Raw genomic sequence first — 27,022 nt, 5'->3', positions numbered from 1 at the left:
ATCTATTTTCGAATTATACTGCAGGTTCTCAAGCATAACGATTAAATACTCGCATACTGTACACTAATTAGTCGGCCGACGACAGTAGACCCAATGGTTAGAAAACTTGTTTTTTAAAGAAAATCTTGAATGTTTTCAAAGTTCTGATGCCAGCTAAATACATAGTAGTTTTAATGTGCGCACTCTCCTCTCATCTCCGTACTTATTAAAAGCCCGCCCGATCAATCAAACTGTCGACTGACTAAAAGTCCAGGTATTCTTAAACTTAGAAAATACCTCAGACATCCTCAGGTGTTACTATTTGTGTCTTTTGTGTCTGTTTATCTTGTTCGTAGTAACACAAGAAATTCTCTAATCCCTCTCTATGAAAACTATCAACACCTCAAACCAAGAGTATTGACATACGATTACACCACCAAATCGTAAAGACCAGCATGCATGCATTGACACGTTATGTTCACGGGTGGTGGTCAATGATGCTAAGTGATTCGACACGCGGCCACTTTCACCCGCGGACTGCATGCTAACATTCCACTTTAGCCACCTGTTTGTTTTGCAAGTATGGAGAAAACCTTGTGTACAGCTGGTTTTTGCGATTTCTCTATGTGCAAACGTCTCGTCCTTGTTTTGTGGTCTTTTCATACGCGGCCAATAGCTTGGTTAAACTTCATCAAAGACAAGTAATGATATAGTTATTGGCACGGATATTGAGCCCTGACCTTCACCTGCGCAGAAGCGATTTATTGGTTTATTGCCTTATGTGTACCTACAGTGCGCAAAGCGATCCCCACTCTTCCACCGAGAGCTCAATATCCGTTCCGGTAACTATAATTGTGTATACTTGTCTTTGACTGGCCATATATTTTGCAGTATCTTCTTCCAGGCTGCTTAAACGTGCTTACCTTACAGAACTTCAACCGAACCAAATTGAAGAATTTGCGAGTGAAACCACTGGCAAGTGTATTGTTTCTGTAATATACAACAAGACAACCTTATGCGACTCGCTTTGCAAGGCGTTCAGTTTAAATATTCTCCTTGATGCAAATACTGTTTGTTGCGTGTCCAAGACCAAGCATCAATACTTTAATGTGCAATCAAAACTTAAAATTTATACCCTATTGTTACTAGTGTAATTAAATAGTAATTAAAATAAAGAAGGGACGCTGATTATTAACGATATTACTGTATTTATCTGATGAAGTCATTATTTAGGTACTTATATTCGCATATTAGAGTTGACAATGACGGGACTATTTAGGATAAGCATACATCACATGCATATGCATACTGTCGCTTCTTGTAAAACACTGGTACTCAGCTGCAACCGGTTAGACTGGAAGCCGACCCGAACATAGTTGGGGAAAGGCTCGGGAAATGATGATGATACATTATTGCAGAAGTAGATACGGATATATCAAAATTCTGTCTACAAAAATAACTTAGCATTTCCATTCTAAAACTCACAAAAATAGAATGCGGAACTATTAACGAGTACAAGGATTACTAAGAATAGGCTGGACCTTGTGAGAGAATGTAAGCTTTGTCCATTCCAATACTTGACCACATGTAAATGTAGTGGATTACAAATAGGTGCCTACATTAGATATGGCCATTCTCTGTTCTTTGTATCAATGGCGTGGTGATTGATTAAGGTCCCCTGACTGAGTTTTAAAAGCTAATGACAGTTTAATTTAGTAAAAGTTACTGAATGGAACTTCAAAATAGTTTCCTTTAACCAGAATCTAAATTTCTATCCCACAATTGCGTCCAAGGCCGGTTTCGGCCACAGCGTCTGGTCTCACGTATTGTGCACAAGAATTTGCTTGGACACAGGTGCACTCACTATTCCTTCACTCTTATAGTGGTAGATAGGACGGTAATCCGACACGATGGAATCAGGCGCAGGACCGAAATTTACGTACTCTCCGATGCACGGGGTTAAATCTTACTTCGAAGTTAAATAGCCTCTTTTCTCTCTAGAACTACTGTTATCCTTCATAGTCCTCTTAAGCGCTGCTCAATCTTTGCCACATCCTCTCTAGCTAGATGTTAACATGTGGTCACACAATTTATTTTGACATAGTCATTGGTCAACGTTAGAAGAATTTACCTTTAAATGATTGTCGTCAGCTTAGCAGGAAACTTAAAGGTTTTAGTAGGAAAAACAGGGTACAAGAAAGTACCTATCTACTGCACCTGGGAAAATAATTCAGTACGCAGGTACGCAGGCTTAAAATTATGCAAACACAATTGCATAACTGTCGAGTCGTTTGGCCCTAACCTCAAGTCGTCAAGCATTTTATCACCTCGTTAATATTGCTTCAAGTACACTTCAAAACATTATCGTGCCTAATTTGTCTTGTTGCTAATTACTTCACTAAACCAACAAAGAGTAACCTTACCTAAATACTGCCGGTATGACTTTCTGGGTTCTATTTCTAAAGAAATTGAAAGAATTCAAAACAATCGTTATCCTCTATCCTCCTTTCTTTTCAACGCACAGCGCAACAAAGGAAATTCATAAATTTTGCTTTTTGGTTTCACCCTACCTTAAGAAAACCACGTCAACAAAAATATCAGTCCTAGTACCTACCTAAGGTTTTATTTCAAGGAGTGACTGCGGTTCTGGAACTCTGAAGGGTTCGAAGGAACAGGAACACGGTTGAGTTTTTGTTTTTAATCTCTCATTTAAAAGATATGAGAAAATTCTATTACATGCTTACCTACCAAAAATTCAAATGATTGAACGATTTCATCTGCGATTGAACTTAAAGACTTAAGACTATAAACGTTCAAAATGACGCCCACGACAGATATTACCGTGTCCGTGATGAACACGTGAATAACTACTTTATACTTAGTGAGTATACTACTTCAAAATAACCTCACACTCAACCTGTGATACAGCCATGAGACCTCAAACGAGGAATGACCTCCAAACTGACTCATGTTACGCCGAATACTACACACGAAGCGTGGGAGAATTCAGCAGTCAGTGATTATAGTACACCCATTGTTTTTATGTTATTATTATGAAGAAGCTGTTGGCTTGCGTTTTGTACGAAGATTAGTGAACGTCGTTATTATAAAAATACTTGGGTACATACGATTAAGTATTATGTATGTAAAGTTCCGCGTGTTTAAGTTTGAAGGGCTTATGAATTACGATCAGCTATTAGAATGATTTTTCTTCCGTGCTTCGGAAGACAGTCTGACCAGTCTTACCAGGGTATCGGGTTGCCCGGTTAACTGGATTGAGGTGGTCTAATAAGAAATCGTTCCTTGTAAAACTGTGTCAGTGTGTGTTGTGTGTGGTTAGTCTGAAACCGACCCTGATATAGTTGAGAAAAAATTAGGCAGACGATATTAGAATATGATTTGGACACTTGATTTTTCTGAAAATTGGTATTTTAGCCATTTTAAGAATGACTAGAATCTGACTCTCTTTAACCATACCGAATAAATGGGTATGGACCTTGAGACAGATTGGTCCTTTTTCGAATAACAAACCACATTAATGAATGTAGTAGCAATAAGAGCAGTAGCTATCTTAATTATATTATGAGGCGTCTTTACTGATTCCATCATGTTTTAAATTGAGGACAATCAGAACAGAACAATTTCATTCAATTTAAAGCCACATCTATTAAATTCTCACTCCTCAAAATAAAACATATGACATTCAAAACAAGAGTAGAATACCTATTATCATTTACAATAGGCGTGATGACAGGGTAAAAAAATTGGCATTCTAATTAGTCCGTCTTTTAGGTTACCAAAAAATATTGGAACACGTATTTTTTTTTTTATAAAACTTTAAAAATTCACATAGATGTAAGGTATTATTAGACACCAATGACTGTTTCGGATGGCACTTTAAACTGTAGGTCCCGGCTGTCATTGAACATCCTTGGCTGTCTTTACGGGTAGTCAGAAGCCAGTAAGTCTGACATCAGTCTAACTGACCTCAGGGTAACTAGCTTGAGGAGGTCAGATAGGTAGTCACTTCTTGTTTAGCACTGGTACTCTTCTGAATCCGGTTAGACTGGAGGCCGACCCTAACATAGTTGGGAAAAGGCTCGGAGGATGATGATGATATAAGGCATTAAAGGTTGAGAGTGGTGGTTCATGACGTCACACTTATGTATTTGTGCTTAAAAGTGACGTAACACAAAATTCAATCGTGTTGTTTCTTCGTTGTTATGTGGAAGAAAAGAAAAAAAAACCGGTACCGGTACCATCCAAACTAATATTCTATATATATTTATGGATAAATATGACGTTTGTTGTATGGGAGTACCCCGAAACATTTATTATTCTAGTTTTCAGTATTTGTTGTTATAGCGGCAACAGAAATACATCACCTGTGAAAATTTCAACTCTCTAACTATCACGGTTCATGAGATACAGCCTGGTGACAGACGGACGGACGGACGGACGGACAGAGGAGTGAAAACAGTAGGATCCCGTTTTACCCTTTGGGTACGGAACCCTAACGTTAGTTTCTACAGGTTTATAAAAGAAACATTATATACTTCTTATAAGGAAAACCGTCTCGAGACACCGTTGTCCGATAGTTAATGTTCTTGGAGTCGAGTGGGGAAAACCCGCTTCAAGAGTTTACTGAGTGAAAAGGTATATCGTCAACTCGTCAAGTTTTTATGGATTAAAAAGCCTGGTTAAGAATCAAGTTGACTTTCTCACAAAATTAACATATTGAAATACTCAATACTTTATTGCATCCCATTATGTACAAAGCTGGTCAGTAAAATTAAAGAAACAATTATGGACCCTGTCGGGCACAGCAATTAAGTTAGTTTTTAGGGGAGAGGATGAAGAGCGCTTTTAGAAATGTACGCTTCAGGTCAAAAAACGTTGTCCTCTGAAGTTGGCTGTAAACTGTGCAACCACCAGAAGTTATTTGAAGTGAACTCTATGAAAAAATATATTTATATAAAACATCTACCTATGTACATGTAATAAAATATAGTATAAGTATACTTGAAAACTGACTATCATCTGATAACTCATTATAAATATTATTTTCTTAATTGTTTGTTCGTGATTTCGTAAAAAACCTTAGGTTAGAGTCAAATGGAAGTAAAAAATAACTTAAACAATGCGGATAACGAACTCGAAAAGTAATTTGATACAATTATAAAATAGTTTTTTAGTTACAGAAATCAACACGCAACAATCTTGCATGGAACAAATTAATTAAACTACCAACTGTTCATGTTTTCTTACAATTACTTAGTTTATTTAAGTTTTTACTTGCGTTAACGGGGAGAAAAACTCGCCAACATGAATTTGTGTTCACAAACTGGCCATATTTTATTGAAAATGTGAGGCTCCCTAAAATCGTTTACAGGTATTTATTGAAAGGGTCAGTTTTCCTGAAATTGCTAAGCTAACTCAGTACAGAGTTGTCTTGAATTCTGAACTTATAATGATAGTTTAACTGCTTGTATGTCGCTAACTATTAAACAACAGAAAATCAATTGTGTGTCGCCTATATCTGCGCTCCGACTTATAAGGGCTTAAGCTTCTTATTCTGTAGGTAATAGATACCAAACCTTACTACCTACTATGCTACTAATTATGACCCTTAGGACGGATCGACAATAGCCAGTTCCTGAATTAAAGTTATACTTACGTTGTTTTGAAGGACCAAACTAACAAAACAGTAGAGTAGGTAAACACTAAGGAAACCGGTACCATTAAATGCAAACGATCTGTTTGTATTATGCATACAATACATTGAAATTAATGGTCCTTTAGTATTATAAAAGCCATTAAAAGGTGCAAATGACACAAGGTTTTATCCGCCTATATTATGTGATATTTATATATGCCCTTGGTACCTACATTTATTGAGCTATGCACTGTATTTTCAGAATTTTATAACGTAGGTAGAAAAGCCGTTTTCCCGCGGTTTTACTACTGCCCGTACCGGGTAAAAATATGGCTATGTCACTCCAAACAGTTTCCAACAGTTCAGCAGTTTCGTAGACTTCAGGGTGCAACATTGATATAGAGTGCAATAAAAAAGAAAGTTCTTCCTCCATACATAGATGATGTAAATAAAGTCCTCTTTATAGACCCCTTATTTGGATAACAAAACCTCCAATTACGACGAGTTATAGGAAACCATAATCAAAACTTGAGTACACGCGATCACATTAAAATCTCATCAAACAATAGTTTACATTAAATTATTCATTGATTACTAATTATTAATTGATTGATTGATCATTTTCAGTATTTCCACTTTGAATATCTACCTAATATTATTTACAAGCGTGACTATCGATAATTTGTTAACTTTGAATATTATTTACAAGCGTGTTCATCAATAATTTGTTAAGTAGATACTTAATTGTGTCAAAAAGCGCCTTATTTCAGAGGTTGAAATAACATCAATTTTGTTATCTTTTGTTTATTTACTAGAGTCTAGAAATAAATTGGGTTTTATCTTTAAGCCTGGATATAGTAATCTGTGCCTATATATCTGTGTACTGCATTATTTTCCTACAGAGCTAAATCAACCCAGTTTTGTTTGCTCTAAACTTCAAAACCTGTCGCATAAAAAAGTGCAAAGTCACCTTTATGTCGATTGTCCGTTGACCTCCCATCGATTGCTGTACCCACACAAACAAAGAAACAAAGAACTAAAAACATTTTGTAGAACTCAAAACAAAAAAGTTCAGACCAAAAAGTTACGATATCAAACTCCTTAATAATTCCTTTAATGAAACCAGGTTACTACAAACGAACCAAAATGTCCAAGATTAAATCATGAATAAATTAAATACTTCGAATCAGGTCACCTGAAAATGCCAGTTAATTATTCTTGTAACTAGCTTTATTGGCCCTTAGATTTTCTTGCCCTACATAGTTTTCTACGAGCCCTTTCGCGGGTCACGCGAATGACACAATTCTATAATTAATGGTATTTGGGGTAGAAATTGTTGTGTGATTGACGGTTTAATGGCATAGCACCTTGTTCTAGTTACTTAACTGACTCATAATTTCTTTGGCTCATGTATTAAGTTATTTTCTGATTTGGGAATTTTAGAAAAAGCTTCTTTTTCACCGTAGACTTACTGCGTCTTTCAATAATCTATCCATTTGCTGCTCTGCTGTTTGTTGCATTAGAGATTGGACATAATTTATTTGAAGCTTTATGTTAAAATTAATATCTAATCTCGTAGGTAGGTTAAAGAAATCCACCGATGGATGGCAATTATTTTTTTAGATTAAAAACTTTGTAAACTGAAATTATTCCGCTATAAATTCATTAAACAAACAAAGACTCATTTTGAAAATATTTCCACTTGTTCGTAAGTAAATAATATGTTTTATTTGATTATTAACACCTGGTTACATTTATGTAATGTTGACAACTGATTTACTTAAAGTATTTATAAAACCACGATCGGCATATTAGGATCGTATTTTTATCGGAGTAACAACTAAACGAACTTTTATATTCTACTTTACTCGACAATGGAACTAACCTTCATCAGTTACCTAATTGAAAACTCAAATGTTTTGAACCACAAAGCGAGATTTTTCCAGATTTCTAGAAGGTATTAAAAATAGCTTCAAGTTTATGACAACAAATAAAATTTATCCATAGGAACTCAAACTGATTCAGACAGACATAAAATGCAATAAATTGCAATTTCCTAATATCTACTAAGAAAAAAACTTGGCCAATTAACTACTCTTTCTACTTTGTTTTTTCCAACTTATCATTAACTTAACTATCCACTACAAAATGATTATCGCGTCGCTTTCATAGTAGAATTGTGAAGACAAAAACATATCACGGTCATGCCTCAAAGATTTAACAGACTAAGTACAAAACACTGCTACCTTTTAAATTAACTTGCGGAAGCATTTATATAGCTATAATAATAAGGTCATAACTTCCATAGCCCTAAGCTATGTAAAACATATTATTAATTAACTATACTTATTTAATAACTTACATGTAACTTATTTAATTGCTTAAGTACTTCAATATTATAAAGCTGAAGAGTGTTAGTTTGAACGCGGAAATCTCCGAAACTACTGGACCGATTTGAAAAATTCTTGCATTGTTAGATAGCCCATTTATTAAGGAAAGCTATACAATAACACATATCCCGCTAAGCGAAGTAGTTTCCACTTGACGCGCCTAAAACCGCCGGCGGAAGCTAGTATAAGTACAACACTTATGAAATCACATGTAAGGTGTTTCAATTAGAAGCAAGGTGTTGTTAGGTCACTATCAACCTTGTGACCATGGCAAGCAATGTCACATCTATAAACTGGATTGCGTGTTCTACTTACTATACTAAGTATATTAGCAGTTCAATTTATGTTATCAAGCATTCTACTACCTACTTCCTGAATCAAATATTTTTTCACCGAAAGGCATCGTTCACACCAAACGTATTGTCCGCCGCTGACTGTGAGCGCGCGTTACGCAGTTTATTGCTTTTGCATATATATTGAAATTGTTGTTCACACCGAACCGACTATACGCTGTTACGTCGTCTGTTGTAGCTGACTCTCAGTGGCCGATTATTTTACTACGCGACTATGCACGGCGGACGCGGATTGGCTACGCGGACGCAGTTGCCGAATAGCGCCGCTCCGCCGCGTACGCACTGCCGCTCCGCCGCGTCCGCACCGCCGCGCAGTGATGCTACGAGCAACTTCAAATACTGAGCTCTTTTATGTGTAGAATAGTCGGCCGCTCAGCGTACGCATCTAGTGTGAACCTACACGAGCGTATTCTTTTGTTCACACATGTAGCGCATCGTACGCTATAGCCTATTGTCGGCTTGGTGAGTACGCGTTCTGCAGATTGAGTCGACGTTCACACTGAGGCCGACTGTGAGTAAACTCACAGTCAGCGGCGGACAATACGTTTGGTGTGAACAATCCCAAAAACTGTAATGCGGGTCGTCGTTGAGGATTTTGTAGTCGATCTTATCTTTTGTAGTATGGTGTTTTCGTATACAATTCGAAAGAAAATTGTGTAGTATGGAATCGGTGGAAAGATGTCGATAAAATCTGAGGTTTATTGGTACTAAAAACACTACTAACAACTGAATTCGACGACCTATATAATTAGACTAACTCAAAATTGGGTCAAGAGTTGTTTTCAGGACAACATCTACTATTTGGTATTTTAAACGTAATAAGGACTGCATTTGCATAACGTAATATTGCAAAGACGCTGCCTCCAACAGGTATCTGTGGAGATCTAAGGGGGAGGCCTATGTTCAGCAGTGGACGTCCTATGGCTGAGATGATGATGATGATGATGAAGGACTGCATTTTATTTATTTATTTATTTTGTTTTAAAGAAAGCTTACAGACTAATTACACCAATTATTTAACAAAGTATATAAAATAATTGCTAATGACAAGCTTCCACATGTTTACATAATTACATTAAGTTCATATTTTTAACAAACGTGTTTCACTTGCTTCACTTTTATACTTAATTCAAGTAGGAATAGGAGGATGGGAACATTTTAGCAGGAAACACAGGTAAATTAACTACATGCGTCTCCCATCAAAATAGTCCGTATTCAAAAATTTTCTTATTTTTTGTGCGCTAGTGCAGAATAGGTCCAGTGAATCCAGGTGAGATGGCAATTTATTAAAAGCTGTAACGCTGCGTATGCAGAGGGCATTACCCCTATAATTTGTTGATGCGTGTGGTGCCTGTAGTATTTTGCAATATAAGAAGTCCTTAACATCAATGTGCATTTTAAAATCTAAGCAATACTTAATTCGGAAGACCAAAACCGACTCACAAAAACACAGATTCCACCAAACCAATATTCCTTGAACGACATTTCCTTGAGTCTTCAATAGGAAGGAAATTGCCAAACAGCAGTAACTGCGCGTAGCGATTGGTTCAGGAAATAATATTGTCATGATTGCTGTCTTCCGATTGGAGGAATGTAAAACCTGTGAGGCCAACCGGTGATGGCTTTGCTTCGACCTTCGGCATACGTTCACTGATCGAGATTAATTTTTTTTTTTTTATGGAGCAGTTGCAAGACTTATAATTTTGATTAATGAGAATGAGTAGTGTTGGCATATTAACTCGTAGAATCTTAGTTTGAATTTCATCCAATGCTTAATCTTACGTGTGATTGTTTGACCCGTGGTAGCTTTGCTAAGAGCCCCAAAAGCACAACAATGAGTTCTACTATTATTGACTTTTTGAATGAAGACACCTTTTATTGTCATTGAACAGTTGGTAAGTTTCAAATCGTGACTTTAGACGGATAGTTAAAACGGTAAGGGTCTTGCAAACTATAGCAAAATCGAAAAAAGATTTCTCTTAAATAAGAGGGTTATTTGGCTATGTATTTGACCCACTCAAAGCTTACCTAATTGGTAAGTTCTCGAAGAATGATTATGCTATTATACTATATGTTAGCAAATAGTCGTGACAAGAACAGATGATAAATCATTCATGACTAGAATTTAAAATTGTCCATGCAAAGTGTTAATCAATATACTTCTGTCGTCATTCTGAAGTGGTAAGTCAAAAATAACAATAGCCTTACTGAAATCATGCGTTAAAAAAGCTGTGTCATGCTTAATACAAAGTTACGTAGTATTAAGTACTATATGACTGGCACATAGTAAGTTTAGACAGGTCAGTTAAAGCTTATTACTTCTAGCACGCACAAGTGCCTTGCGTTTTTAAATTCTAACAGTTTTTGTTGCTTTTTCATTGCATCTCAGTGAATTTTTAGTCCGTCTAGTCTGTGAATTAGTGTTCTCATTTGTTAAGAAAAGTATTCTTCAAATACTGCAGTAATACGGTAAATAGATAAGCTAGTATTTTATACTCTTTAATCTTAGGTTAATCCTCAATATCTGTAGATCCCCCATCATCTTTGCATCATAAAACAAAGTTATTTTCGCCACCTCAATCTCGGTGTTCCTACTTTAGATAAAGCCCAACACAAGTGATATTTAACTTCTAACACCACTGTATTTAAAATACATTATCGGAAGTACTTAGAGCCGTGTTGTAGCTTTTAAAATTCCATTGTTTTTTGTCCGTTTCAAGTCACATATACTTAACATATACGACTAATTAAGCCTTTGTCAATTCACTGTACCAACTCTCAAAGCACACAGCAACCAAAGCACTTTAAACTACACGTATTTTAACTTCAACCTACCAACCTCATTGTTTCCCGCACTCGTTCTTATAAACTGATCCGTATCTGTCTCCGAAGGACCATGAACTGGTGACGTCACGCCGCAACACCGTGAATTCCCTTCACTTCGCTCGCTGACGCGTATTTACATTATATACATGGCTAGTACGCAAGCGTGTGAAACTAGTCGCGAATAGATTGGGATTCACTTTTTATACAAAGTCCTCCGATGTATACAGCAGCAGTACGCAAATACTCGCATATATTTTGTAGTGGCCAAAATAACTTGCTTTGTTCCATAATATACAGTGCTAGTCCGCATGCAAACTAATCGTGTATACATTGGAATAGGCGCGAAAAACTTTACGATTCCAATCTATTCGCGAGCAGTTGCATGCTCGCCATTTTGATTTGTTGACCTCTCTTTCTATTATACTGATAATCGTATCTGTGTATCTATTCTAAACATTGGATCGTCTTTCGGCACGTGCCGTTTGTTTTGTTTGGCGGTTTTTTGTTGTCTCTGCATAATTAATTGTAGAAAAGTGGTTAATACGATTGTTTACGTGATATAAAAGTGTAAAATGATTAACAAAGACACTTTACAACAGTTTTTACTAAGTAAATGTGGCGAATACAAAGAAGTGTTGTTTAAATTTGAGTCTTCAGAGAAGTTTGAAGTGATTATCAAATGCAAACTGGGAGAACACAATGAAGATTATAATGAATATTGTAAGAGATTTATTAATAATTTTTCTACCTTTACAAGTACAAATTGGATAGTACGTTTAACATTCCCCCAGTTAAAAAGACTAGCTTTTCGTAAAACATTTACGTGCCAGCATTCTTCTTTCAATAAAATAAAACAGTCACAACCCAACCGAATACGGTCACGTGGTTGTGAAGCTTCTATTGATATTAAAATCAAGAAAGTGAATCGTAACACCTGTCGATATGATGCTGACTTAAAAGAAGGTTATACAGTGCTGCTTACAATTAATTACTTCCACACTCATTTGACAAATGTAGCTGAGGCGTACAGCTACTTGCGCAGCACAGAGGAGACTGACGATTGTTTTAAGAAATATTTTGATTCCGGTATGCATATTTCAACAATTTAATAAACATATTAGAAAACCATCCATCTTCATCCAATTTAAAAGCCATAAATTTATTTAATAACAACCTAAAAAATATATCTACAGACCAACAGGCCCAACATGTTTTATTCAATAATTTCAAAAAAAGCATGACCCGCAAAATACATGTACAACCGACAAGTATATCCAGACGAACCATAAAAAAAACGGGAACCAGAAACAAAGTACAAGCGGGTCGCCCCTCAAGTACATCGAGAGGGAAAAAACGAAAACACGACCTAGCATTTAACGTTAATTTAAATATTAACAATGCTCGTTAATTCCACTTTTTTTTTTGTATGTTTTTTAAACAAGTTGATTTTTAATAAACAAACTCAGATTCAAAAGCCATTTTTATTTAATGCTAACCCTAATATTAATTTTGTATAGTTAAATTTGACCGTGTATAATTTGGAAAGGTGCATGTGCACGTCTAAGCTACGAATTATACTCGAGCAGTACGCAAAATTCGTGTATACTTTGAAATCACAAATTAAAAAACAGCATTACAAAGTATCAGCGAGCAGTTTCCTATGGATGCGTTTTGGCTATGTACATTCTGTAAATACGCCTCGCTGACCGCACTTCCTCGTGCTTGACATAAAATGCGGGCTTTTGTCCTGTTTCTTCTTGATTCTTTTATGTCTCTTTCTTTCTTATGGGTTAGATGGTGGACGATTACGATTGTACTGGATTTCGAGAATTCTCGTTGTGGTCTCTTAGTTCACAGACATTTTTAATAGACTGGATGGATTTGTATGCTTCTCTCATAATATTAGTTAGGTTCTGTAGGTACATGTTAAAGTATGTATATTAAAGTTAAAGAATGTCTCATGTTAAGATAAGCATGATGCTCCTCAAGTTTCGACTAGTATAATGAGAAAACTACTTAATGAATCCTGATAAAGTCTGACCTTTTCTCATAGTTATTCAATGATTACCTTCACAAATACCGACTTCATCAAAAACCGTCAGCTTACAATGTTGCAGGGAGTAACCGTTGCGTGAGTCTAATGACGTCCTTTTTAACCGACATCCATAATAATGTCTGGACACATTTTCACACAAGGTCGGTTAGCCCCATGGTAAGTTATTAATTAACTTGTGTTATGATTGCTAACACAACTGATAAACTACATATAGCTACGTATATACATATTGATAAATACATATTGTAACACCCAGACCACGGCCAACAAACATGCTCATCACATAACACATAATGGAAGGAGGTTCCTCTCAACTTCAAGGTGTATTTGGTACCAAATAAATAATGCTGATTTTCTTTTCGTTTCCAGAAGCAGACAAAATGTTGCCAAGGAAAAGAAGTGTGATCCTGTTGAGCTTATTAGTAGCGGTAGTGATACAACAGACGGAGCAATATAGCTCCGGAGCTCCTTCAGGGGTGAGTCTCCTTCAATCCATATGTATTTTAAAAGAAGTAAAAGAATACCTATATTTATTAACGAGAATATATGAAGTTACTTGTGAGATGACGAGCAGATACAGAAAAGATAAAGAAAAGACTCTCCTAGTCATCCTCCATCCTCCGAGCCTTTTCCCAAACTATGTTGGGGTCGGCTTCCAGTCTAACCGAATTCAGCTGAGTACCAGTGCTTTACAAGAAGCGACTGCCTATCAGACCTCCTCAACCCAGTTACCCGGGCAACCCGATACCCCTTGGTTAGATTGGTGTCAGACTTACTGGCTTCTGACTACCCGTAACGACTGCCAAGGATGTTCAATGACAGCCGGGACCTACAGTTTAACGTGCCATCCGAAAAACACTAAGAGAGTATCGAAATAATATTGATATAGGGGACGAAAATGAAAAGGAGAATATGACGCATATACAGCACAAAAATAAGCAGCTAGTACTAAAGACAGAAATAATCTCAGATAACATAAAACGTAAACATTTGGAATGACTTATTCACCTAGAGGCAGTATTGGCATTGAATGCATTTTGATATTACCTACTAAAATAGGCTAAACAATAGAATAGTAAAACTTAGATGCTTTTGATAGAAGATAGTTAGGATTCCTTGTGTGGAGTCAAAGCACCAATAATAACGAGTTTTGAGTAGGTACTAAGCATTTAAATACACTGTCATTGAACCAAAACGTCAGACCAAGGATACCATAAGAGCTATGCAGGTAGCAAAATACGATATCAACACTATATTGAAAGTTGAAATAAAAGCATTAGTATCATGGCATCATAATACATTTGCATACTTAGCTCGTATATTTTTAATTAGAATTCACAAATCAGGCAGTAGGTCATGGTCTTACCACCTCAATGCGATTATGATGTCTGCCCACGAGTAAATCGTTGTTGGCGTCATAATACGTGAATGAGTGATGAAAGATGCTCATTCATACAATAACTGAGATGTTAAGTAATGCCTGTTCGTAATAATGTAATGTGCCTATGCATTGTCCCTCTTTCATAGGATCCTAGACACATGCCTTACATTTAGGGCTTAGAAAAAACTTCGAGAATTATGAGAAAATCTAAAAGTTCTGATGAATTCTTTAACTGTACTTGGAATCATCGAAACTGAAACTCTTCGGTGTTCAAAGATTTTTTCCGAGCTATAGTCTGATGATAGGCAAAAGCTTCCACCAATAAAATAAGTGATCTATAAGATTATCCAGTACGATATTCATGTCATGTTTACAATTTTCCAGGAACCTACAAAAATGCCCTTAATTCTTTGGAAGTTTTACCAGCTATAAAAAACAATAAAAAATGTCTCTATTCTTCCAGGCCTGCATAGATCAAACTCCTCGGCACGAGTCGATCAAGCCGCAGTCTTCGACGCCTCCCTACTTAATCCTGACATCAGCCTCTCAAGTGCGACAGGGTGATACCTTGGAGGTCACTGTGGGCAGCCCGGCGGGAGCGCCCCTACCTATTGGAGGGTTCATACTGCAGGCCAGGCAGATACAGGTGAGGAATATGAATGAGATAAGGAGAAATAATAGTATGTATGAGAAATACTAAATAGAGAGTTTTTGCATGATACTTACTTCTCGCTTTTGGAAAGGGACAAAAAAGAGCCAACAAAACAATACTTCAACGAATTACCATTTTTACCTAACGAAATTTTGGAAGAAAACACACCAAGCAACATTTCAAAGTCAAAATCTTTTACTAAAGTAGGTTAATAATAAGCTATTTTATCGTCAAAATTACAAAAATGGCAGCACCCCCAAAACTTTCCCCTCTCACCAATTCCTAGTGTTATGCCTATTTATTTCATCAAGTCCATATCTTTAAAACTATATATTTAAAGCTCAGGCCTTCCAATGTGCGTTAATAGATGCATTGTTGAGTGACACAATTGCTGCACCTACAATGCGCATACCTTAACCTTTTGGTCACGATCGTGCACTGGCTGTGACAAACTTCTCCATATCTGTAGAAGGCCTTTGGCTTCAACTCAATAGATATTATAAGTGATGTAATGCGGACCAGATTCTTATTAAATTGCGAAGCTGTCAAAGCTGAATCAGTATGTGATAACCTCAAGTGCATCATTGGTGAGAATATGGTTCTCTTTGATTCCTTTACTTTACAATAATAATAAATAGTTTATTTCTCACCTCAATGCATACATGATTAATTACAAAAGAAAGACATATGTATGAACCAAGTATATTGTGGGAGACTGATGCCTAAGGTAGACGCCGAGATCGATAACTACATAAAATGAGAAGACATAAAACCCATTATTAGCAATGTGCATACGCAACGATCGTACAGATAGAATTCCAAGTGGACGCGACAAGGTGTGTCGCTACGCCACTAAGCCATGTGGTTTCTTGGCCATGAGATTCCGTATACCCATAAAGACGTGGTTAAGACACATAGAATAGAATAGAATAGAATAGAATAATTTATTCGCCATAAACATGTGTATACATACATACACACGCAGGTGCATGTATGTAAGATGGTAGGTACAATTAAATATGTGCTTAAAAACATGTTTGCCATTTGCCATGGCATGCAAATATTTGCAAAATTAATTATTAACTAAAAACATTAAAAACACTAATACTAGAAACATTTTCTACTTAAAATCTAATATGTTTTCATCGAGAAACTCTTTAATATTATAGTATGCTCTTTGTACTAAAAATAATTTGAGCCGGCGTTTCAGAGCTTCGGTATTGAGTTCTCTCCAGATCTTAGGCAATTTGTTGTACACGATAGGTGCCATACAAAATATACTTCTGCGCATAAGTGCAGTTTTACACGGATGAAGACAGAGTTTGGTATTATCACGTCTATTTCGATGTGCTACATCCTCAAGACGCGGAAATAAATGAGGATTGCATTTGACGAACATGACAACTTCGAGAATGTATAGAGATGGCAATGTAAGGATCTTATACTGTTCGAAATACGGCTTACAGCTATCAGTTACCTTACAGTATCGCTATAAGTACTTACATAGTTTGTGATGTGATTTAAGCGATGCTCATTTGTTTTTAGTGGTTGTGACCGCTACTGCTAGTCTTATAATCTTGGATTAATTTCTCACCGTCGTAAACTAGCAACTAACATAGACATTTAATCTAAAGAAGATATCAAGTTAAGAACTAGTTTTCAGCTAAAGTTCTTAGCGAGTTAAAAAGCCGTCTGCGGACCTTATGTCCTCGATGGATGGGTATAGGAATCAAGGAATCGTTTTTGGTTTACTTGAATAAAATACGTAACTAAACAGTTGTCCCATACTTATCTTCACTACAATGATCTCATTAATTGATGATTTAACGACTGGTATTTCCATTTCTACAAAAAATCCCTATGCCAGAACCAGTCAAACAGGTTTCACCATTTCGCATTATGGCCTCTATTGACCTGCCTCAGATGCCTAGATACGGAATATTAAGCAGCTCGTTACACTTAAGTGATTCGCAAACAAATTACTTAATACATGTACCCACATGCTTACGTTATTTGATACTTGTGGGTACTATGGTTTTACTACGCAAACTAAGTGATTTATGGATTTAGGTGATGGGAGTGGCATATTATGGTTTTAGACGAGTAGAATAATGATTTTTCAAGTGATACAATAGGTACCTAAGACCTCTTATTTTCAAAAAGCTACTAGATACTGCGATTGCATGTAATATTTCCAAAACATGTTTTCTTCATCTTCAGTCCGTAACGTCCAAGATGAAGTCAGGAAGCACATAATACAATGTTGAATTCTCTTCTGATGTTTAATTAAGCGAGCTTTCACTTTGAAAAAAAAAACACTATCATAATCATCATCATCATCTCAGCCATAGGACGTCCACAGCTGAACATTGGCCTCCCCCTTAGATCTCCACAGATATAGGTTGGAAGCTTCAATAACTGAGTTCATAAACCACACTCACCTTATTCATTTAATTCCTTTCAGAACCAGGACCAAATCGTAGGCAAGTTCGTAGGCTTACCTGACGACAAACTCACACATTTGGTGACCTGCAGCAACGCCAATGACACCGTGACGCACTCCTCGCCGGAAGACAAGCCAGCCATGACCTTCCAGTGGCAAGCGCCCACTGACTTCTTGGGAGGCGTCGAGTTCAGGTAATGATTATATTTGTTGTAGAAGGAATTAAAGAGTAAAGCCGTGTTCAAATCAAACTGACTGTCAGCCGCCGAATGTGAGCGAAAGTTACGTAGTTTATTGTATTTCCTACATGATAACTTTTTCGTTCACATCTAACCGAAGATATGTTATGCGTAGACGTAGACATGCGGCGGCTGACAGTCAGTTTGGTTTGAACGCAGCCTAAAGGAATGAAATGGTAGTGTTCAGTTTGCTGTGAAAGTTTTGAACGAGAAACAGGTGGTTGAATAGTGATTCATTATGTACCATGGTTATTTATATTTCGTTGGGTTATTCCCGCTCGGTAACACCCTTTCGTCAACACTGTTGACGATCGGGAAAAAAAAGTTTCGTTCGTTCACAGTGTTGACGAACGCTGGTATTTATTTTTAAAATATCTAAAGACTTGTCATGGATTTTTAAAATGTTTTAATAGATTATGTTAGATCTTTTGAAACACAATTAACTAGAAAATAAAAGCGGCCTTATCATGTGCATAATAACCATTTTACACTAAAATAATAAGTAGCGTTCGTCAACACTGTGAACGAACGAAACTTTTTTTTCCCGATCGTCAACAGTGTTGATGAAAGTGTGTTACCGAGCGGGAATAACCCCTGGCAACCGATTACCACTACCACTAATGAGCCAAAAACTAATCAACTAAATGTTCTCGAATTTATGTTTGTTTTAACAGTGAATTAAAAATAGAAGGTTTTGCTTGGAATTATTCAATTAGCATTTAGGTAATCTCCCGAGCCTTTTCCCAACTATGTTAGGGGCCGGCTTCCAGTCTAACTGGAGGTGGCTGAGTACCAGTGTTTTACAAAGAGCGACTACCTATCAGACCTTCTCAACCCAGTTACCCGGGCAACCTGATACAAATTGTTCCTTTAATGTTATTCTATTAAACCGAAACAGCTTCTGGAACATATCCTTCTTTAATCCTCAGAGCGACAGTCGCCCAAAGCTACGCGACATTCTGGCTGAATGTGGAATCAGCTCTAGTGGAAGTAGTGACTCCTGACACCCCGATCAATGCTCCGGCCACCACGCCTAGGTCTGCCGTCCCGACGCCAGCACCACCCGTTATTATGGAATCTAAGGTAATAGAAGACTCAGTTTCTAACAGCTATTTGCCGAGACCTTTAGATAAGACTTGAGTTTTTGAAACCTTCTACCATAGGTACCTGTTCCATCTTAAAACGTTCATCTTTCACGGTAAAATGTCTGAATCGGTTTACGAGAATTATGGGTTACGTATATGAAGCCCTGGAAATATGATAAATAATTTAAATTAAGCCATAAAAACGCTAATGAAAATAGGGAAAGCAGCTCATTACCATCGTAGATATTTGTTTGTAAAGTATCACGGTAAATAAAATCTGTTTTGATGATGATAGTGCAGAATCGAAATGCTAGAAACATACCTACGTAACAATATATTAAAATTACCGTCTCCATTTCAGCCGAAAGAAGCACCCCGTGCTTTAGACACCATCTACGAAGGTTGTGGCTCAACAAAGCTTTGCTTCGGCGTGCCCCAAAACTGCATACCCAAGGGCGACTGCAAGGCTATCGTAGCAGTCATAGTCAAAGGGGACAAATACGATTTCCAGATGCAAGGATCTGGGAACCCCAAATATATTGCAGCAGCTTTAAGTACTGACAGCAAAATGGGAGACGATAGTGCCGTGGAATGTGTTAGAGAAGACAATGGGAAGATTAATTTATACACTTCTTGGACATATCCGAAAGTGGAGCCGTATGTCAGCCGGTCTGACTCTCCCCAAGAGATCGCTCAATTGCAGCTCAGTTCGAATATAGATGGGAAATTGTACTGTATGTTTAGTAGGGATGCTGTTTCCGTTGTGAAAGGACAGACGTTTGATTTGCTGAAGAATTCTTATAATTTGATGGTGGTTGCTGGCAGTTCTATGAAAGGTGAGAATTTATGTATCTAATTGTTATATGTTGTTGAAAGTAAGCTTCTCTAATAGTGTGCTATAGGTATCTAAACGCCTTTAACTCCTTGCAACGGGATAGTTAAAAATTATGTCTCGATCTTGGAACATAAACGGTATAAAAAACGTGTTTGGTTTGTTAGTATTTTGACACCATTCTCCCTCCCACCTAGGTACAGCTAGATCAGATTCATCAGAGAAAAAAATATGTTATAACATTGTTTCATGATAATACAATTCTTTGGATGTATACCCCTCCGACCTAGGTAGTTCTAATCCAACAAATAGTTAATAAACCAACAGCACCGCAGCGATTTTTTGTGACCATTTTAACTTTAAAGTATCCATAAAAATTATATATCTATAAACCCATTTATCTTCTTCCAGACCCCAACCGCGTAGGTTTCCACGACCTAGCATACGAAGCTACCGGCGAGCCCATGCAGCTCTCCGTAGTGGGCACCCCGCCGCCCAAGTCCAAACTGCTGCTCAAGCTGCACGGATGCTGCATGTTGGTAGCTTGGCTGGCTACCTCGTCTATTGGGATATTGCTGGCTAGGTAAGTTGTTAAAAGTTTGAGTTGAACGTGTATGTTGGGGTCGGCTTCCAGAATAACCGAATGCAGCTGAGTGCCAGTGTGTTACAAGGAGCGACTGCCTATCTTGACCTCAACCCAGTTACCCGATCAATCCAATACCCCTCGGTCAAACTGGTGTCAGACTTACTGGCTTCTGTGCCAATAATGTTCAATGACAACCGGGACCTTACAAGTTAAATTACGACTATAAAATCCGGTAGCTCCGCAATTTCGGAAGAACATATTCAATACTGAAAACACTACAACGAAAACACGCAGGTGATAATGAGTGTGGTCTTTAAGATTTGAGATTAATTTTAACATCTGTTCGTTTACAGATACTTCAGACAGACTTGGGTCGGCAAGCAGTTGGGCGGCAAAGACATCTGGTTTGCGGTAAGTAACTTCACCAAGTTTTATACTAAAACATAGGCTTAGGTATGTGCCATTCCGTTGGGAGTATGCCACTCTATTCCCAATCTTTACAAGTCTTATTAATCAGAATATGCTGTGCCAATCCCCAGAAAGTCATTGAAGCAGCTAAGCTAGATATATTCCCTTGCAATGTTGGCAATAATAAATAATAAGGTAGTACAATAGACAAGAATTAGGCCCCGAGTTCACCAATCGGAATGGATCAGAGACGTTTATAAATAAGCAATAAGTACTATCTCTCCACTCAGGCATTACTGAGAGGCAAGATTTTAAATAACACTTTTCCGTATCTATTTTTTCTTATCTGTATTAGGTATTTATTGATATTAGTTCTAAAGCAAACAGCAAAGTTACTTCTTCCACCGGTAAATGACATCCATTTTTATCTCCACAGTACCACAGAATCTTCATGGTTCTAACCTGGCTGCTGACAGTCATCGGTTTCATCCTGATCCTCATAGAAGTCGGTGGCTGGTCCACTACGGGAGACAACCCTCACGCTATCACTGGGATTGTCACTGTCATACTGTGCTTCATACAGCCCATTGGTAAGTTGGATTTTGAACTTAAAGATCTAGGTAATAAGGTTTATATTGAGGCTATTATCATATGAGAACAATTGACTGTGATGTTGGTTAACTACGGGAAACAACCATGACGCCATAGTGAAATTGGTTAAGATTCAAATATGTGTATCAGACAGTAGAGAACGAAGCAGGTTCCGACATAATATTATAGTTAGACGTAACGAATGACCTTTGGATAATTTAAAATCTGGAGGAGGATGGACGGTTTGGGGCTAACTATGTAATTCGTCTTTTGATTAGAGCCGCACTAAAGGGTTCTTTATTTACTAAACCTACCTATGTTTATATTTACAGGTGCATACTTCAGGCCGCACCCCGGCACTAACAAGAGGCCCATATTCAACTGGATGCATTGGCTTCTTGGAAATGCCGCGCATATTCTAGGAAGTAAATACCTACCTATCATCTGCTTACAAAAGCTCAGAGTTAAAAAGTCACTTTCTATGTACCTAATCTATGAAATAAAACAAACCTAATATTAGGCAGATCTATCATATTCCACTATGTCTATGAAAAGACCTATAAATCATCTAAAGCGCATTATTATCGAGGAAATAGACGTCTGTTTTTCTCAATGTCACTGTTTACTTTTAAAATTGGACTTGAAAATTCATACTAAATAGTTGTTTTAGGCAAACTAACGTCTATGTTTTCGGTGAACTTGGGCCTTACCTGTATAGGCCCCTCATCATGTTATCCTAAATTGTTCCTGTAGAATCCCATTTGATTTAATTGTTTCTTAGGCGTTAATTAGGTAAGTACCTAATTAATATAAAACTATCATTCCAGTCGTAACAATATTCCTGGCGGTATACCTAACGAAAGCTGAGCTGCCTCCATGGAGCGTTTACATACTGGCAGCTTTCGTCGCCTTCCATGTCGTCATGCATCTTGTGTTGTCTGTAAGTTTCGATTCTATCGTTATGGGGTTAAGTTTCAATATTGACTTGTCAAAGTTCCATTTTTTTATGCAACTTTTCTAAAGTTTTTACTTTCTAAGGTTTTGTTAGATACCAATAACTGTGTTTCGGAAGGCACATTAAACTGTAGGTCCCGGCTGTCATTGCACATCCTTGGGAGTCATTCCGGGTTGTCAAAAGCCAGTAAATCTGAAACCAGTTTAACTGAGGGTATCGGGTTGCCCGGGTAACTGGGTTGAGGTCAGATAGGCAGTCGCTCCTCATAAAACAGTGGTACTCAGCTGGGTCCGGTTTGACTGGAAGCCGACACCAATATAGATGGATATAGTTGGGAATAGACTCGAGATATGATGATGACCAAATGGTGATAAAATGTTTTTCAAATTACTAATAAATCTGTTATTTTCCCCACAGCTGACAGTCTGCGTGTCGGACGGACGTATTAGCAACGGTCGCATCAATGCATTCCCCATGAAGGACATGCTCGGACATCCACGACCAACCACGCAGGTGGACCGCAGCACTGACGCACCCGTAAGTACACATTTTCATCCCGTACCACAAAAACTTTTAAACATCTGTTGAACACTTGACTAAAAAAGAAAGTTGAAATTAAAGTTGACAAATACATTATTAAGACAAAATAAATAATGTATGTTACCTAAAAGCTCCTCTTAGAAATGATATCCTAATTTTTTTACCTGATTCTGATGAAATAATTTATTAAGTTTCTAATACATAATGTGTTTTTTTTTACTAAATTGAACAACATAGGTACTGAGCTTATTTTATAAAGATAAAAAGAGTTTACATAATTTCTTTGTGTTAAAAACAAAAACATAAACAAATGCCAACAAATACATAATTACTTTGTGTTAAAAACTATATTATCAGGCTCTCAATACACAATTTAACGACATTCTCATTATTTTCAGTTCTCAAGCTTCAGACGGCTGCTACTAGGTGTCTACACGCCAATCGTGATACTATTTGCCATCGCAATGGTCTGTCTCGTAGCGTTGGCACCAATCGCAGAAACCTACGACACTATCATGGGTGCTTAAGAAAACAAATCAAGAAGTTCTAATTTTAAATCTGGATGTGGCTTTAAAAATAACGATAAATGGAACAACCGTTCTTTAAATTGACCTTTTCATTATCATGTGAAATTAACAAATGAGATTTTAAAGCCCCCAGTACACATTGGCCCATGCGTGGCCACTACACGCCATCACCAATGTGTACAGGGGGTATCGGTATATGCTGGCGGACAATTGTCAATCGTGGCCTACAATTGTGCATTGCAAAGCGTGGCCCATCACAGGTCAATGTGTACTGGGGGCTTAAAAAATGAGAAAATAACATTCCGTTTTTAAATAATGTAAGCACCTAAGACGTTATATGTATAAATGTGATCAAATAGAGATCCTGATTATAGTGTTATGATATTAAGATCAAAAGCTTAGGTTTAAAATCTATTTGTATATTTAATTAATTTAATCAATGTTGTTGTATGAAAATAATGTAAATATAGTTTGAGAATTAAAACTGTAATTGTAAGTGAAATATTTGTGTATTTATTTATAATCTACCTAACATTCACCCCAACTTTATCCTTGATCTAATGAAGTAGCAGACTTAAATCATCAGCTGTCTAGCCTTTTCCCAACTACATTGGGGCCCAGCTTCCAGTTTAACCGGATGCAGCTGATTTCCAGTGTATATGGCAGACAATGGAAATAATACTTATTCTGCCCTGCCTCTAACTAAGATGACCCACAGAAGCTTCAGATGTATACATTTTCACTAGTTTTATGAATGAAACTAGGTCTATTCGTTTCTAAACACAATGTAATTGAAGCAGCAGTGGCGAATGTCAACACATTCTATTAAAAACATCGCGTAAGCAAAGAAAGAATAATTAATAAAAACGCTCAACAAGTTTGCTCATCATGTTCTGAAAGGCACATCGTATCTTCCCAAAGCAGACACACATCTTTTCATGAACTGACCTAAAGAACCTAACAAAAGCTGATGTTGGGGCCGGGGTGTTTAGGTGGAAATCATACGAAGTGTCCATTATAAGCGGTGTGTTTATTCCTACTTCATATTGATGTTTGCTTTTCACAACATTTCTGAGTCTGACTAAATAATTTTTCACAATACAAAACAGAAACACAGAACCAATAATAAAGCACAGAACTGACGAGACGACTAGAGAACCTGACTGACGACAACTTTGACAGATAATTTGACACTTTTACAGCTGATTTGGCGGCAGCATTTGTAAAGTGCGTTTGCTTTTATTTTTAAGTATTTTTTTATAAATATGTCGGAGACTGTCAATAGTACGGACACTAAACGTCACGCAAGCGCGCCCTCTGGTGGCGTTTCCGGTGAAACAACATTTTGGCGCGCTTGGCAGAGTAGTGGTGGTCGGCGTGGCGTCCGCGGAGCTCAGTCTTGGTCGAGGCGTCGTGCTGCGCACATCTCGATACTGCCTTTCGTTACGTGTAGTGTACCTAGTGTTATTGCCTAGTGTTGTAGTACTGTTGTAGATCCATATTGTAAAGTGTGTAAAGTGTCTTTTGAAATTAAAGTGTAAAGGTTCTTCTAACCTAACAGACAGACATGTGTTGCTGGGGAGTTTGTTCCGCCACTTCTTCTCCCCAAGCCAAAACACATAGGAAGTGGCGAAGGGCGGGCGTTTTGGGGGCTGTCTTTTGTTCTGACTAATTTGAATAAACGTTTGACTTTTGAGTGTGAGTGTTTGAGTTTCTTTGAGTTATCTCTTTGCTTCATTACCCTAACTGATGTCGGACGATAGTGCCATCCTTGATGTTCGCCTCCGACATCAGAAGTGGGATGCAATCCGAATGCCCACGTGTGTTAAGGATTGCCATGCCATTGTTCAAAAAGTGAAAAAGTGAAAAAGTGATGTGCTCGTTCGGAGTAGGGCTGCCATCCGTCCGGGTTTCCCCGGATTTGTCCTCGTTTTTAGGCCGTCCGGGGGACGTCCGGGCGGGATTTCAAGAAGTGTCCGGGGAAAACCCGGACATTTTTCTTACGAGTTGAATTACAATCGACACACAGACTGCAGAAGTCGAAGTGTCTCAAAACTCAAAAATTTCGCGCTCGCTTCGCTCGCGGCTTCCTTTCTTGACACTGTCTCTTTTTACGTTTAGCTACTTTAATATCCCAATATTCAAAAAATGTAGCGCTCGCTTCGCTCGCGGCTTCTTCACTTTGCGGATTTTTTTTATTATACAAGTTTAGGTGCTTTAGTGCCTAATCACCATCAAGTAACCTATCAAAAAGGTAGCGCCGTTTTAAGTCCTATTACTAACAAGAAGCTAACTCCTAGTTTCCATATGAGCTTTCTTATTTATGACCTTCGAAATATTAAGTCATAATCTTTTAATACTAGGTACCTACTACTTGAGCTAGATATGGCCCTGACGTTACATGTAAGGAAGCACCTCATTGAATTTAAGTATATAATAGTAGTAATAGTAATATTAAAAACTAGGTCTCGTTTTGTTAAAAAAAAATTCGAACTCGTCCGGGGTAAAAATGCGATTTACGTCAAACGTCCGGGTTTTTTTAATATTTGTCCGGGTTTCGCGAAATTCGAAATGGCAGCCCTAGTTCGGAGTGATGTGTGGCGGCCGATGGTGGATTAGTTTCGGAAGAATTCGCCACGTGAAGACAAACTTTCTGGATTTCTGAGTGCACGATAGGCACAGGCTGAATACCAACCTACTGGGAGAAGAAAATAAGGGAACATCAGAATTTTGATATGGAGGTTATAGTAACCACGGTTATGGTTTCAACAATGACGGTGATTATTGTGCAATCTGGCGACAAAATTACTGCGGAGCATCCCAGCTGCCAGGAGCCTGACGTGTCATCGTAAGGTCGGAGTGTTGGTGCTCGTGCATCTACGTGGCTTCACGTCCGCGAAAGCCTTGCTGTACTGCGCGCCATAGCGATGTGCGCATCGTCATGCGCGTTGAGGTGTTGAGTGGAAACCCGATAACATCTAAGGTGAACCGAGCCTGGAGAACAGGACGAGGTCCACTAGTCAAGCGGCGCGCGAGGTGCGCTGCAGTTGCTGTTTGGCGTCATCCTCCCCGGATTCGTCGTGGAGGCCGTATGAGTTGCGGCAGGCCAGGACATCGCATGTCATCGCACAAGGTGAAAGCATTCTATTGCATTGAAAATGTTTAGATTGATCAGACAAACTTGACAATGACTAGCCTGTGTGGCAGCTAGGAGCCTGTGTGGCAGCTAGGAGCCTGTGTGGCAGCTAGGAGCCTGTGTGGCAGCTAGGAGCCTGTGTGGCAGCTAGGAGCCTGTGTGGCAGCTAGGAGCCTGTGTGGCAGCTAGGAGCCTGTGTGGCAGCTAGGAGCCTGTGTGGCAGTTAGGAGCCTGTGTGGCAGTTAGGAGCCTGTGTGGCAGTTAGGAGCCTGTGTGGCAGTTAGGATCCTGTGTGGCAGTTGGTAGCCTGTGTGCTACATAGTGGTCAGGAGTGGCCGAGGTTGTACTGTGCATACTGTGCTGTGTTTGTGTTGTTGCAGATTAACC

The 27,022-nt window shown here is 38.0% G+C and overlaps 1 protein-coding gene across 2 annotated transcripts in view; it reads left to right on the top strand.

Moving 5' to 3' along the window:
* Positions 1 to 24,001, top strand: part of LOC110378042 (putative ferric-chelate reductase 1 homolog) — a 30,936-nt gene extending 6,935 nt beyond the window's left edge. The window contains exons 1-13 of one of the 2 annotated variants that reach the window (XM_064041216.1): positions 10,829 to 10,847; positions 13,630 to 13,736; positions 15,105 to 15,287; positions 17,758 to 17,930; positions 18,905 to 19,058; positions 19,422 to 19,896; positions 20,304 to 20,475; positions 20,832 to 20,889; positions 21,323 to 21,476; positions 21,810 to 21,902; positions 22,305 to 22,417; positions 22,850 to 22,969; positions 23,371 to 24,001. In XM_064041216.1, coding sequence (XP_063897286.1) covers positions 13,641 to 13,736; positions 15,105 to 15,287; positions 17,758 to 17,930; positions 18,905 to 19,058; positions 19,422 to 19,896; positions 20,304 to 20,475; positions 20,832 to 20,889; positions 21,323 to 21,476; positions 21,810 to 21,902; positions 22,305 to 22,417; positions 22,850 to 22,969; positions 23,371 to 23,499 — 1,920 coding nt within the window. In that variant the 5' untranslated portion in view covers positions 10,829 to 10,847; positions 13,630 to 13,640 and the 3' untranslated portion in view covers positions 23,500 to 24,001. Of the gene's footprint in view, positions 1 to 10,828; positions 10,848 to 13,629; positions 13,737 to 15,104; positions 15,288 to 17,757; positions 17,931 to 18,904; positions 19,059 to 19,421; positions 19,897 to 20,303; positions 20,476 to 20,831; positions 20,890 to 21,322; positions 21,477 to 21,809; positions 21,903 to 22,304; positions 22,418 to 22,849; positions 22,970 to 23,370 lie in introns of those variants that run through there. The other variant, XM_064041215.1, reaches the window with a different exon arrangement.
* Positions 24,002 to 27,022: the final 3,021 nt, after the last annotated feature.

The sequence above is a fragment of the Helicoverpa armigera genome, chromosome 24, assembly GCF_030705265.1.
Source record: "Helicoverpa armigera isolate CAAS_96S chromosome 24, ASM3070526v1, whole genome shotgun sequence".
NCBI classification, from domain to species: Eukaryota; Metazoa; Arthropoda; class Insecta; order Lepidoptera; family Noctuidae; genus Helicoverpa; species Helicoverpa armigera.
The sequence above is the reverse complement of the archived record's forward strand: the minus strand, read 5'-3'. Positions and strand labels throughout refer to the sequence as shown.